This window comes from Carya illinoinensis, chromosome 11 (assembly GCF_018687715.1).
Source record: "Carya illinoinensis cultivar Pawnee chromosome 11, C.illinoinensisPawnee_v1, whole genome shotgun sequence".
NCBI lineage: Eukaryota > Viridiplantae > Streptophyta > Magnoliopsida > Fagales > Juglandaceae > Carya > Carya illinoinensis.
In genome coordinates this window covers 23,339,012-23,355,108 of record NC_056762.1, presented here as the reverse complement: position 1 = coordinate 23,355,108, position 16,097 = coordinate 23,339,012, and the positions used below count along the sequence as shown (strand labels likewise).

General features: G+C 37.0%; 1 protein-coding gene across 1 annotated transcript; it reads right to left on the bottom strand.

Moving 5' to 3' along the window:
- Positions 1-12,537: 12,537 nt before the first annotated feature.
- LOC122282305 lies at positions 12,538-13,083 on the bottom strand. The gene has a single exon (XM_043094263.1). It carries the CDS (start codon positions 13,081-13,083, stop codon positions 12,538-12,540), a length of 546 nt encoding a protein of 181 aa, XP_042950197.1.
- Positions 13,084-16,097: the final 3,014 nt, after the last annotated feature.

Here is a 16,097-nt window from a genome sequence, read left to right as displayed (position 1 = left end):
AACTACATGTCCACCACCCTCACTAGGAATATACCGATATAGGCATAGTATAACTAAGTATACATATCTTCCAGGGTATAGTCATACATACCCTGGAACTTTAATAGAAAAGTCATAAGTAATGAGTAGAATTGCAAATAGGTTGTATATGAGAAGTATACAACGTAACAAGGAAGCATGGTTCTATTTATTTCACAAAGCCATAAAACATCCATATAACTCTATGAGAGTTCGTGGGAACGAAAGTAAAACGAGCCATTAAATATGATGTTCTTTTTCCAGCTAATTAAATAAACATGTCAGCAAGTGGAAAATTAATCTCATCCATAAATCAAGTTTCGATCACAATCCCCATTTTAGATAAATTATAGCCCTAATCAGGTACTAATTGGGTTTAGAATACAGTACCTGCACAGACCCAAGTCAATTTGCACAAGCCTTCTCTAATGCTCAGCTGCTATAACCAAGTACGAGCCATTTGCTTTATACTACTGGTAAAAGTTACATGCTGCAGATGATCTGGGTAGCTGAAAAAATACATTTTTTCAGAATATATATAGAATGGACTTCTATATATTAAAAAAAGGAAGAAAAGGAAAAAGGGTTGCATGGTAATGCTTGCATGAACCACCATAAATAATCAAGTCTTGTTTAAAAATTAACATGACCCAAGTCAGGGTTTATGCTGGCCTTTATATTTATTTTAAATTGATTAACATAATAAGTTCATATACAATGCAATTACAACTATATAAATCATTTGCAATTACAAATAGATTACAAAGCCGCTGTAGGACAATCGGGCTAATAAACATAGAAGAGCAGCCCTCCAATCATTGCTTGCCGAGTAAGAAAATACACTATAAGAAAAATAGGTTCCACCACACAGAAACACTTCTAATCAGAGGAAACCTACTGATTTCTTGCACTTGGTGTTTTCCTCTGTTCGTTAACATTGCTACCCCTATTTTCTACTCCATTCGAACGCAAATGAAGATGGATCAACTGAAAAAGCATCAAAAATCCCTGATGGCAACTCGAACGGCCAGCACAGACTGTGATGGAATTCAACAAATAATAAAATCATTAACATATTGCTTTCGATAAAGAAATACAGATTTCTGTAAATCTATACATAAAGCTTTATTTCTTCCCCTTTTTGATGCTAGTCAGAGAAATTTTTCCATTTTCTGGGGTTAAAATCACTGGTTTTCTATTGGAGAAAATTTGATCAATGTTTTCTTGAATTTGACTGTAAATCAATCGGGTATACAAAATTTAATTTGTATAAGCCTTCGGCAATGGTTGGAGAGAAGCATCATATGGTGTTCAAACTCCAGGAAAAAGAAAGTAAATAAATTTCATATTAAATTAAAAATAAAAACATGAGTAAAGTAAACAGGTCGAAATGGAATTGGATTATATTAACAAAAGAAAAAAAGAAAAAGATGATGGTGGTCTCCTGAATAATTTCTCAATTTCTCTGTTTCTATTTTGATGGATTGAAGTATTAGAGTTTATGTTGGAGGTATGAACGTTGGCTGTTTGTACCAATGAAAAGGATGTTTGTAAATGCAAGTTCACAAAGAAGAAAATGAAGTAGAAGCAGAACACAGTTAGCCTCTGTGTTGCTAGAAGAGACGAAGGCATATGTGTTTCAACCATGCTAAGACTAGTCGTGCGAGAGAGAGAGGTGTCAAGAGAGAGAGGTGGCCACGTGAGCAGCCTTGCGATGGGGCAGAGAGGAGATGCTAAGGCAGAGAGGGGGTGAGAAGGATTTCTACTAATATACAGTAATCAGATGTAGTGCAACACAGGCACGCTTAGCTGAAAAGCGTAGGTGTCACCTGATTAGTGGTGGGCTGCTCTTCTATGATTATTAGCCTGACCGCTCCCCAGGTTTTTTCATTAGATTAATGAATCAACATATTTTATAATTAACATTCAAGTCAAAGGCCTATGGCCTGATTGGAATAACCCCTGCCTCCAAAATGGGGGTTTGGAGTTCAAAAACCCCATCTCTCAAATGTAATTAAAATAAAAAGAATTGACATCCAAACTGAAAATATTATAAGAAAATTAATATTTTCATATAAGAGTACTTAATTAACCGAAAAAATTATTGAATCCTAAAATGTTAAGTAGTCAAACAATTAACAAAATTACATCTCAACTACAACGAAGTTATAAACTAAAATTTATAGAATTTGAAGATGAAAGTAGAGGAAATGAATTTTTTTGGTTGAAATGATAAAGTGTAAAAACTGCATAATTAAGTTGTTAAAGTGACTAAATTATTTAACCAAAAAAATGAATTTAACACTTAATTATGCAGTAAATTATAAACTAGAGTCAATTGTTAAATCATGATATTTTGCTTGTAAAAAGTTTGCAATGGCACACTCACATAGTTAAGACACCAAAGTTAATCTTCCCATGTTACCAAACATAAAGTAAATGAAAATAAAATCAGCTACCGATCCCTTAAGGTCTGGAACCATCTTCCCAAAACTAAAACTAGAAGTGAAATTAAAAACTAGAGAGAGCCTAAGGTCTGCCAACTAAAAGCCCAAAAACACCAGAAAACAAGAAAAGAAAATGCAAAAAGATTAAAACAGATTTTTTTCGATCTGATTACAAGTTGACGGGCAAATGACATTTTTATTAATTGTGTCTTACCAAGTTAACGTATGGAAATTCAAGTTTATTTATATCAAATTCAAACTAATTTATTTTGTATCGTAATTGTATTGATTTCTTAGATTATTTCACATATTTTATATTCACACATAGCAATACACATGAGCGTTCGAGTGAGAGATTATACAGTTTGTAAAACGAAGTAGTCAAGTAAGAATTGGGTCCAAAAGTACCAAAGATCTCTTCCAAAACATTTACTCAAATATATTATAAATGCACAATATAATTATTTCAATTTCAGTATAACAATGGAATTTCAAAAGCAATTAATTTCACTTAGCATAGCTAACAAGTTTAATTTACGGACTTGGAAGTACAGTTCATCTTTAGCTTCTTAACTTTTGATACCTTTGTGGTCCTTGGTTTTCATACTATATATAATTGTGGAATGTATAATAGCCATATCCATCGTTTTAAAAAATAGTGAGGTTCATTAATAAATCGATAATTTTTTTTCATGTGAGCTCCAATTGGCAATTTTTTTACAGAGATTGTATGACCCGATCAACCCATACAACACCATCTTATATATACACCCAAGGTCATCAATCTTGCCAAAATATGGCAATTCATTGGGTTGGATGATAGCCATATTGGAAGGGTAAATTGGGTAGGATGCAAAGATATGGGTTATGATTTTCAGAGGTAGATAAGATATGTAAGTTGGGTGAGGGGCTATGGCTCGATAAGTTGAGTTCTATCCTTACTTTGAGGTCACAGAATTTTTCAAGCTCATATACAGCACTCTACATTTGGTAGAAACAAAATATAGTTCCGTGACCCTATACGAATTTTGTTTTCCAACAGACATGAGTTTGTTTGGTAAAACAAGTGTCAAAACTTGCATGGCGTATGCATAGTGAAACTCACCAACCTCTTTCATCATAAGTGCAGACAGAATTAAACATCATGTGTGCTTCAATCTTACTTTCTTTGGATTAGAGTGGGAAGAAAAGGAGGGGATGGAGATGAGCCTATCTCTTGAATTCTGACTCGTGAATTTAGTGGGAAATGTAATATGATTTTAAATGTTATCCATTTCTCATATGAAAAATGCTTTACTTAATCTGATCAAAATAGTTCTAAGACAATGTTTCCAGCTTCTCGTAATGTAAAATATGATCTTGACATGATCCTCATGGGTTTGACAATTTGGGGTAATTAAGCACGAGTTTAGGCTGAAGGCAGAGGAAAGGAAAATGAGGGGAAATTAAAAAAAAAAAAAAAAAAAAAAAAAAAAAAACCTATCACAGGCCTTACAAAATAATATAAATGAGACAAAGCTGTTTAATAGCAAATAGCAGTGAATATAGTAGAAATCGTTGAAACTGCACATTCCCTAGCACGATAGTGGCCTTATTTGCAATCTTTGACAAACTGAAAGAAACACATGATTGCAATGATGCAGCTTATACAAAAGTCATAGTTCATAGGTTTGTGAAACATATGAAAAGATGGATAAAGTTACAGTAGTTAATGATGTAGTTAGTGATGGTAAATGTCTATCTAAAGTATACATAGTGGTAGGAAGGTTGAGGTAGGAATCCATCTTACCTTAGTCTGATATGGCAAATCAAATCAGATTTGCCAATAAGAATACAGATTTGGATTAGCCAAGTAGTTTATTGATAATGAAAAGAAGATATTCATTTGCTTTTGGGTACAATTGAATCAAGTGGCAGGGAACAAAATCTCAGGTTGGAAAGTCCAGTTAAGAGCAACATTAATGACATATTATTATGATTTTTTTGTGTGGTATAATATATAGGTACAAGTCGACAAGAATAAGTTAAGATGTAAGCCTCCAACCAAAAGCAAAAAGAAATTTAGGGGATTGGAGAAAAAGGAAAATGGAACAGAAAAAGAACAATAGAATGACAAGAAAAGAAAGACTACATCTAAATTTGTCTAACTCAATTGACCATTCGTTCCACTTATGACTAAACCTGACCCAACCCCAGTTGGAGAGAGAGAGAGAGAGGGCATTTGCATCAATCGGGTTTTGGCTCAGTATGCATTAGAAAGACAGATTCATTTTAGCGGAAGACTGCATTTCAAAGGACATCCATTTTCTCTCTTTTGATTCAGCCCACCAACTAGCAAGAGTTTTGTACTCAGGTGACCACAAGTTGAGTATCCAAGACCATAGCTAGCTAGTCCTCTCCATGTTTATGAATAAATCTACCAAGCCTTGACCAAATTTCAAATATATATATGCTTGAAAACTTATCAGTAATTAGCTGATTGAATGAATAAATAAAACCAAATTGACAGTAGTAGAACTGCACTTGATTTTCATGAGCAACCCTCTATAATGCAAGCTTATCCTATGCCTTTACAGCATAGGTTACAAATGCTTCAACAAATTTTGACACGCAACATTTACATTTTGTAACGTAATGGCAACACGTAACACTCCAAGTAAAACACGACTCATTACGAAAAGTAATAAGGACAGACTCGGTCAATTGCCACTTTAGATTTTCCTATTAAAATCATGGCTAGCATGATTTTTTGTCATTGTAGACAGATATTCAAACCCACAACTTGTGGCATTGATCACAAGTACAAAGAAGAAGCCACCACTAAAAAATGGCTAAAATTTGAAACATGTTGCATGCTTATGAGTTAAAGTTGATGAATGAAGTTTGAATTCGAGTGTAAGCTAGCAAAGGAGAAAGGACTTGACACGTAAAGTGAATATAAAATTTAGGAAAGAATATTTGGCAATAAGCGACGGGACAAGAAAAAAAATAAGTAGAAAAAATAGAGCTGATAGTTTTAGTTATAGCAGGCTGAAGGGAATTCTAGGAAGGAGGGCATTGACAAAGGAATCCAAGAGGCCAAGTGATAAACAATGACTTTGCCTGCAGGGAGATCGACATCAGAGAGAATTTCATGAATGATTCTAGAAAAACAGATAGATATTTAATTTAGTTAACTGCATGCAGGTATATATATTTTGAGTCATGAGGTCCAATTGCTTGAAGTTAATTTATCTAGACGTTTTATATTTTTTTTGATAGGTAAAGACAAAATTTAAAGACTTTAGGACATTTTATATTAAATGGAGTTGATCGTGTTTTCCCTTTCCTTCATTCTTTATTTCTAATTTCTAATAATTTCCAGCTTGAAAATACTTCCTAGCTATTTCAGTATTTTGGTTTTGACACAAGGTGTACATAAATATATAGATTGGTTTTTACAGCTTCCTAACTCAAAACATCATGGCAACACGTAACATTGACCAAATAAAATACGACTCATTAAGAAAAGAAATAGGACAGACTCTTTCGAACAGCAGGTTAATTTTCCCTATTAAAATCATGGCTAGCATTGACATATGTCATTCTAGACAGATATTCAAACCCTAAAAGAAGTGGCAGTGATCACAAGTACAAAGAAGAAGCCACAACTCAAAAATGGCTAACCTTTCATTTGTTGCGACGAGAAACGAATGGCCTTCTTCCTCGGCAGCCGGCGTGTGCAAACGACGAACTGAAACACCGGTGGAATTTTGGAGTGAAGCTCAAACAGGGGAAGCTTTAGAACAGGAAGGAGAACACCGGTGTGGGTCAACGAGGAGTGGAAAATGGGCACCAATGAGGTGGGGTTTCAGTCGGGGGAGGTTGCTGGGGGAGATTTTGGTCACTGATTCATCCACTTCGATCTTCCGAAGATGGTCGTGCGATGGTGAGGGCGGGGGAAATAATTTGGGGGGAAACAGTTTAGGCACCCTGGGTCCTATCCCGACCCTAAATTAATTTATGGGATGTTGCGGCGTATAAGGTCATTGTAATATAGTTTTTAGTCGCCACTAAAAAGATTTAATTAGGTGGCGCCAGGCTATTTGTAGAATTCCCCGACGTGTTTCTAATCGCAGGCAAACATATATATAGCAGCGTTTTCTATTGCGGCGATTATAAAATCGCCGGTAAAACTACAATTTCTTGTAGTGTTTGGTTGTATGCACTCATGCCTACCGGGAGGCCCACATCCAACTACACGAAAATAACTCAAAAGATTGGACCAACTCGTATGGGAATGCACGCACTTCCATATTAGAGGAATCAAAGCCAGAAATAATTGATTGGAAACTCATTGTAGAATCACCTATCTCTGATTTCAATATAGTTTCAAAATAGATATTGTGCAAGTATAATCAAGATTAATTCTTTAACATATAATCTGAAAAGGAAAATGCTAGTCTTCCCACTGAGCTGTTTTTTTTAATTTTTTTATTTAATAATTAAAGCAATATTTTTTATATGAAGTTGTGAATTTTTTTAAAAATATTTAAAAGTGTTTAAAAAACGCATGTGAAGAAAAAGTAATATATATAGATGAAATGCACTAGCGAGAGCCTCCAGTAGTTAGAGTCATGCACCCTTATGAAAATTCATGATTTTCATTCTTGTTATAAGAACATTGTGTATTTATTGGGAGCCATATATAGGTATACTAGTATTGAGTTCATTCGTGTACGAGTAGACCGTCAATGGCTCAATGGAACTCATTATCTTTTATCGTACACAAGCCACAGTATCCATTATGAGTAAATGTTGGATGAAAGTTTTTGGCTTTCACTATATTCTTTATGTTACATTTCTTTGTTTTTTAGGAATTGCTTGCAGCCGTTGGTGCTAGGCTTTGGAAAAGTCTAGCTAAAAGAAAAGTTCAGCATTATGGCTATGAATTTTGCCATGAAGTATGTCACATGATATAGAGAAACTAGCTCCTCCTGTCACTTCGATGCACATGCATACACACATTATATATGCACTCATATGTATATATAAAAGTACACACTAGTTGATACGTATGCCAGTCTACATATATTCTGGGCTAGACTTTGTGGGACTCTAGTGTAAAAAATCAATTAGTTTCCATTGCTAGTTTATGGAATTATTGCTGCCATAATAGCTATAAATCATTTCTTGGCCTCATTTTTCATTTCATTTTTCTTTTTTCCTTTGTGTTCATTTATTGTTTTCTATTCTTTTGGCTGCAAGAACTTGTGAAAGTTTGTGGACAATGTGGCAATACCTAATATTAGAAATGATTATAGTTTGCAGTGCTGTTCTTATGGACAATGTGGAATTTTGTGGACAATGTCCCAGTATACCTTGTCTGTAGCCTCCTCCAACAGTATTGCTTCTGCCTATTTTGGCTATTGCCATTGGCACCACTGAGGCTCTAGCTGGCGTCTCTCCTCTAGCTTGTGAGAAGTTTTATTGATTTGATCCTTTGGCCTATGTTTCAAAATTTTATTTTGAGCTATATGCCCAACTATTTTGTTGTATTGGTTCAAGGTTCTGTTGAGGCCCCTATTCCACCCCTTTGTGAGCCTTTTTTTGTAAACTTAATATAGTTTAATGTAATTGCTTAGAAGAAACTATTGGATCAAATTAAATAACACAAACACACTCTCTCTCTCTCTCTCTGCTTTTTATATACTTGCCAGATGGCAAGCCAATAGTCTTTTGTTCATAGATTGATTTGGTAAAGGATAGCGTAATCAAGAGGTGGTCTCACCAGCCCTTGATTGTTGCTCCATGAAAAGTTTGGGTGATTTCTCCATCTGAGATTATATGTGTTTGCATATGAATTGCTTTGACGTTGGAAATTTGACATGTAATTTTCTTGTTCAGCTCTTGGTTGAGCAAAAGGATTTCCCACTTGGCAGCTAATACTCGAATGATTTCTTGAGCAATGATCACAAACATTAGTTTGAATAGCATTGACATTCATCTTTCCTAGTTGTGGTGATAAATTTGCCATTTGTGCCGCCAACATGGAGATAGAATAAAGTTCAAAGATGCTGGCTGCCATCCTTGGCATTGTTCTCTCTATGGCCCACTGATAGTTATTAGACGCTAACTCTTCCAGAAGTTCATATGTGGCTTCATGAGTCTTACTCATCAAAGCTCCTCCCATGGCCACATCAACCATAGATTGATTTGTGGGTCCGAAACCATTGTAAAATGTATGTGCTAAGCCAAGCTAGGACACTACAATAGATATGGCTTTTTGCAACTAAGAAAATAAACGAAAAAAATCTACTAAATGTCGTGTATATCAATTCCCGTCCAAATTTTATCGATGCAACGTGGATGCTATTAATGACTCTCAAAAGATTATAGCGACTAAACATGTTAATGTTGCAAAAAATTAATGTTTGTGTCTAAATATCCAGGACACAATTATTGGTTTCCATTGACTTAAAAGCATTGGTTGATGGTAAAAAAAAATACATTTACAGCATTCTATTCATGACACAAATACTTAGATAATTGTCGGAAAGTTTTATACTTCCGAGCTTATTTTATGGCTGCAAAAAAAAAATATCGTAATAATTTATGAGTTTGTGTTGATTACCACCATCACAAATGGTTATTAAGTGTTTCACAATTGCTAGGTTGTCTAACCAAATGTTTAAATATATTTGTGACTAACTCATTTTTGTTGCAAATATCTTGGTTTTTAGTAGGAAATAGTTTTATCTGACACATGAAAAACTATCGTAAATAAAAAAAAAGTTATACATAATTGACCCTCTTGAGGCATTTATACAATTGCCACAAATGACAGTTTATTGTAATGACAACCATCTTGTGAGGCCCCCTGTCATCAACACCACATGCACAACAATGCGACCTCCTACTTAACTCGGCCATCTCCATCTCTCCCAACCCTCTAGCATACTCAGGCCTATGCCCAACAACCTCCTTAAAAATTACCACAGTTGCCTTTCGAGTTCGATCCACAGGGTCCATTCCATTTAGCCTTTCCACCATTTGATTCTTCAACAATAGAATGCACAAATATATTTTTATAAGAATTAGGAAATTAAGCAATATAATAATAATTAAGCAAGTCCTACATAAGGTACCCAATTTTTCAAAATAAATGCTGCTGTGAATAATGTTACTATACTCACATACATATCTTCAGTCATGGCCGTTGCAAATTTGTTCTTCTTTTTACTCCAACTTGATTCCTTAAAGAAATAAACCAAGTTGTGCACACTCTCATGCTGCATCATGCAAAGCAAATCATTCAACATGCACACCTAAAAAGCATGCACACAAAGATTAGAAATTGCTTAAACATGGAGTTGTAAGAACTTCCGGAACTTGAAAACCAACATCACATTTATTACCTTTCTTCTAATAGTCTTGCAAAAGATTTCCTACCAGCTGTATGGTTAGTTTGCAAGAGTTCCCTATTGGCCTCATTTCGCATTGACAAAGCCTAGTGGAAATTATACATGAAACACAAAAAGCAAACTAATTAGAGCACAATTCTATCACAACCATCTCATGCCCCTATGGTTGTAATACCCGAGTCTTACTCTTACTACATAGGTCCTTATGTCATTTTATTTTTATTAATTCTTTAAATTAATTATTGTAAGGTAAAGATTGTTTTTATTATCTTATTATTTTATTATTTTATTTTAAGATGGGTGTGTTTTTATTTTTATGTGGGTTATTAAAATAAATTAGGTACATGATTTTTAAGGCCTTATAGTATTTTCTCTTAAACCCTTAACTTTGACTAATTTAGAAATACCCCTATTTGATTTCTACCATTGGATGTGGTAGGTAAAGTAATTATCTTCCGATAATTAATCCTAGCCATTAATTTCTTAAACTTTTAAAGTAACCTTTGACCAAAGGCAATTTAGCCTTTCATCTTGAACTCGTCGGTCAATCAAGCCTAAACTTCCAAGGCAAGTTTTGACCAAGACTAACTTTTCCTTCTTAAAAGCTTATGAGATAAGCTTTTGCCTAAGTCTTTTACTTCCCTTTTGAACTGTTGGTCACCATAAGCCCAAGGACGCAAGTCTTCTTCTCCTCCCTTCCAAAGCCGACTCCCCATTGTTCATTTCTCTATTTTTGTTCTTCTCCTTCTCATCTTCAAGAGCAAGGAAAAACCATAGCTTCCTCTCCACCCTTTCAAGCCGTGTGACTCACAAAGAAAGAAAGAAATTTTTTTCTCCCTTCCCCAAGCCATAAACAACACCACTCTCCCTCTCTTCTTCTCATCTTCAAGAAATCAAACTCTTCTCATTTTCTTCAAGTTTTGGACCTCCACTTTACCTCTTGAAAGAAGCTAGGAGCTTAAGGTAAATATCCTAACTTAACCCCTTTGATTTTGATGTATTTTAGAAGCCAACTAAATTTTTTAGCTTATATTGTGATGTATTTAAATTCTTATGTTGCAAATAAACATGTATGCTTTGTTTTTGGCCCAAATTGAAATTTATTTAGGGAATTTGCTATTTATTTTTCCTATATTTGAAAATGGTATTTTTAATAACTAGCTTGATTAGTCATAATTGATTTTTTTTTTTTTTTTAGTATAACAATGAATCTTTATTGAATTAACTGGAAACAAAGTTCAATCAATACAATATTTCTCACTAAGCACAGTATTTGTAATTTGCCTAGGACCCTCCTCTATCCACACTCTTTCTTCTATACTAGACAAAGCTAGTTTTGCAAGTATATGTGCTACTTTGTTAGCATCTCTGTACACAAATCTTGCTGACCAATCCGGCCTTCCTTTAAGTATCTTCTTTGCATCTTCTATGAACACACCATAGTTTGTTAGAACCTCCTCATCACTGCTCAGGTCCTTCACGACAACCTATGAATCCCCCTCCAGAATTACTCTGCTCAGCGCCAGTTCTATACTCAACAGAGCAGCTCTTCTAGCTGCCATGGCTTCAGCAGCACAGGCCCCCACTTGACCCTCAACACCCGAGCATATACAAGCTAGAATTTCCCCTTGATCATCCCTTACAACAACCCCCAACCCAACTCTTCCATTATTGGCATCAACTGCAGCGTCCCAGTTAACCTTAACCATTCCCACCTTAGGCTTTTCCCATTTAACAGCCTCTCTTCTCATGGCTCTAGCACCCAAGCATCTCTGCTTGATCAAGTTTGCTTCCTTGAATTCTGACATAGCCAGTTTTGCAGCTTTGAAAACATTTTCTAGAGCATCAAACTTGTTTTCAAACACCAATAAATTCCTTCTCAACCATAACCTCCTCATGGTATAAGCCATTAGCTCCACATCCTCTATTCTTAATTTCTAAAACATAGAGGCCCATAATTATGCAAATCCCCATTCCGCATTGCACCATTTCCTGACAGGACTTTCATCTATCGCCCATACATCCAAAGCTGCAGAACATCCCCAGATCATATGTACAGCTGTTTCCACCCTCCTCTCACAAATAGGACACATGTTAGAAGCAGATACTTTCCTTCTATGTAGATTTTCCTTAGTAGGTAATAGTTCTTGACCCACTCTCCACAAAAACAACTTCACAACACCTTGTACAAAATTAGGTTCCATATTTGCTTCCACATCTCCTCCACCTTATCTTTCCCTGAACCTTCCCCCCTTTTCCTCCTAATTCTTTCCTTCCCAAGAAAATATGCAGATTTGACAGAAAATCTGCCATTCTTTGCTGGCCCCCACACCATCTTATCTTCCACACCTAATCTACTAATTGGTAACTTACAAATCTATTCTGCATCCATCTTGTTGAAAGATTCAGAAATTAAATCTCTCTTCCAACAGCCATTCTCAACATCAATTAGCAAGCTCACCTTAGCATCATGTGGTAAAGAAGTTTGAGGAGATTATACCTTGTATGAACTCGGGCATGGAAGCCATTTATGGTGCCATACACTGATTTTCCTTCCATTTCCAACCCTCCATAAAGTCCCCTCTCTGACAAGCTCAATGGCAGACCACAAGCTCCTCCATATGTATGAGGGATTATTTCCTAACTTGGCATCATTCAAGTCAACCCCTCTAAAATATTTCTCCTTCATAATCTTGGCAACCATCGAAGAAGGGGAGGTGAGCATTCTCCAGCATTGCTTGGTTGAAACATTCAAGATCCCTAAAACCTAACCCCCCATCCCTTTTTGAGTCCCCCAACTTGTCCCAACTTCTCCATTGAATCTTGTTATCTTTTTCTTTATGCCCCCACCAAAATCTAGCCATGAGTGAAGAGATCTGTTTGCAAATTCTTCTAGGCAACATGAACACACTCATTGAGTATGTAGGAATAGCCTGGATAACTGCTTTCAACAAAATTTCTTTCCCTGCTTGCGATAGAAACAGGTTCTTCCAATTATTCAGCCTTGCCCATACCCTTTCCTTTACTTCCCTGAAAGTGTTATACCTAGATCTACCTATCATGGCAGGTAGACCTAGATATTTCTCATAATTCCCACACACAGGGACCCCTGCTTCCCTTTGAATTTGTCTTCTCACTGCAGTAGGTGTATTTGAGCTGAAAAAGATAGTGGATTTCTGTAAATTGAGCAACTGTCCTGAGGCCTTCCCATACATCTCCAACAGCCTATGAATCCTCTACCATTCTGCCATAAGAGCTCTCCCAAAAATCACACAATCATCTGCAAAAAGCAGGTGACTGACCCTTGTTCCACCTCTGGCCACTGCTACCCCCCTTATTCTCTTTGACCTTTCAGCCACATTAATTAAGGAACTAAGTCCTTCAGCACACAAAATGAACAAATAAGGGGAGATAGGATCCCATTGTCTAATCCCACGAGTTGGCTTAAAAACTCCACCCGGCTGACCATTCAACAAGATTGAATGAGAAACTGAATTCAAACACTGCATAATAAGCCCTATCCATCTCTCCCCGAACCCCAATCTCCTCATCATTTCTTCCAAAAACTTCCATTCAATCCTATCATATGCTTTAGCCATATCCAATTTGAGAGTCATACTCCCCACCCTTCCTTTTTGTCTTGTCTTCATTGTATGGAGAGCCTCATAAGCGATCATGACATTATCTGTTATAAGCCTCCCAGGAATGAAGGCACTCTGGTTGCTAGAAATCAGAGATGGAAGCAACTTCTTCAGCCTGTTTGCCATCACTTTTGAGGCCAGCTTATAGACCACATTGCAAAGACTAATGGGTCTAAACTCACTAGCTTTCAATGGGTCCTTTACTTTTGGAATAAGAGCTATATACGTATGGTTAATGGTGCCATTTAAACCCCCATGACCATTCAAAAAAACTAGTATAGCCTTACTAACTTCATCTCCCACAATGTGCCAATATGCTTGGAAGAAACAAGCACCATACCCATCGGGTCCAGGAGACTTCAGAGGAGCCATTTGTTTTAATGCTACCTCAATTTCCCCTCTAGTAAACTCCTTTTCCAGCCCCTCATTCATGTCATTTGTAACCCTTGGCACCACACTGCTCAAACATTCATATATATCATCCAAATTTGGCCCCGATGATTCAAACAGCTGCTGAAAATGGCTTTGAAAAACCTGCTCAATTTCCTGCTGCTCAGTCACCATTCTTCCATCCATATTCAAAATACCTTTCACCCAATTTTTGCTTCTTCTTTGGCTAGCACAAGAGTGAAAGAATTTTGTATTTTTATCCCCCCACAGGTACCAATTCCTTTTCGCCCTTTGCTTCCACTTCATATCTTCCTGCTCTAAAAGAAGTCCCAACTCTTTCTACAGCCTTTTAACCATCTCAACATTATGAGGGCCTTCATTATCTTGTTCCACTTTCAGCCTTTCTGTTTTTTCCTTAATAAGGATCTCTTCACTTTTCCCTTTTTGCCTGCTCCATACCACCAACTCCCTCCTGCAATTATACAATTTATTCTGGACACCCCTTAAACAACCATGCCCACCAAGCCCTCTTGACCACACCCCTTTAATAATCTTTCCCCCCTCTTCCTCCATAGCCCATTTAGCTTCAAATCTAAAGATTCTTTTGCCCCTCCTTTTTGTGCACCCTTTTTCCATACTCAAAAGAAGAGCTTTATGATCTGATTGTGGAGTTGTTAACACCTCCACCTCATGATTTCTAAAAAAATCTGTCCATCTACAATTAGCTACAGCTCTATCAAGCCTTTCCTTGGTAAAAGTATATCTGTCCATCTACAATTAGCTACAGCTTTGTCAAGCCTTTCCTTGGTAAAAGTATTATCTCCATGCCTATTGCTCCATGTAAATCTACACCCCTTCCATCCAAGATCAAAAACAGAATTAACTTCCAGAGCTTGTCTGAAATCATCCATCTGCCCTTCAGGCCGAGGCCTCCCTCCCCATTTCTCCCTTTGACAAACCACCTCATTGAAGTCACCTATCAAACACCATGCCATATGCTCTGAGGGTCTAAGCAATGACATCAAGCTCCATGTTTCCCTCCTCCTACTCATCTCAGGATGGCCATAGAACCCCGCCATTAACCACTTGATCTCCCCATCAATATAAGCACTAATATGGTGCTGTGAGAAATTTAGAATTTCCAGGCTCACCTCCTTTCTCCATAACAGTGCCAAACCACCTTTACATCCCACTGACTCTGCTACAAAACAGCCATCCCAACCCATCCTTTTTTTAATTCCTTCAAATCTTTTGGCTACAAGTTTAGTTTCCATTAGGAACACTACCTCGGGTCTCTTATTCTTCACCAATAGGTGAAGAGCCTGAATTGTCTGGGGGTTCCCAAGCCCTCGACAGTTCCAACTTAGGATTTTCATAGTGATTGGCGGGGCTGGATCTCAGCCACTGCCATTGATAAGAAAACAGCCCCATCCTCCTCCTGCTCTGATTTTCTTCCCTTCTTATACAATCCATCATCCCCCTTTATGTTTGAAACAACACCAAATGAGCGTTTACAAGCACTCTTTTGGTTAACAACATCATGATCCCCTATAACTCTAGCCCTTCTCTTCCATCTACCCATTGTCTCCCTCACTAGCACATCCCTCATAGCATCATTCAAGCAGCTATTACTCTCCACATGATCACTTATCTCACATTGATTTTCAACATTAACCTTGGTATCTTCCCCCTCCCTTCTCTCAACCTTTCCCTCAAACATCTTCTTAGCATTAATTAAGACCCCGACCCTATCCATTTCCCCCTTATCCAACTCCACACCATTAGTCCGCCCCTCCATCATCATCCCATCCTTTCTCACCTCTTGAGATACACAATTCTCATCCTCTCCAACACCATCAGACTCCCCCTTTCCCCTACAACCATCTAATCTAACCTCCCACCCCCTCCCTTTTTCTTCACCACCCTTATTTTCAGTCTCACCCTCCCCTTCATCCCCATACCTACTTCCCCCACCACTACTCCCTTGTCTACCATTTAGATGGTGTCTTGAACTATAAGTTGCCCTAAGCCAAGAGCTGTATTGCATCCCCATTCCCTTTCCATGCATTGACCCCTTCATCCATCCCTTACATCCTTCCACCCCATGACATATCACACCACAATTGAAACACAATTTCGGGAGTTTCTCATATTTCATTGGAATCCAGATCTTATTTCCCATCACCATTGCTGTCCTT

What these genes read in the sequence shown, in the direction of transcription:
- LOC122282305 (XM_043094263.1), bottom strand. Translation starts at nt 13,083, where the DNA reads ATGTATGGGAAGGCCTCAGGACAGTTGCTCAATTTACAGAAATCCACT.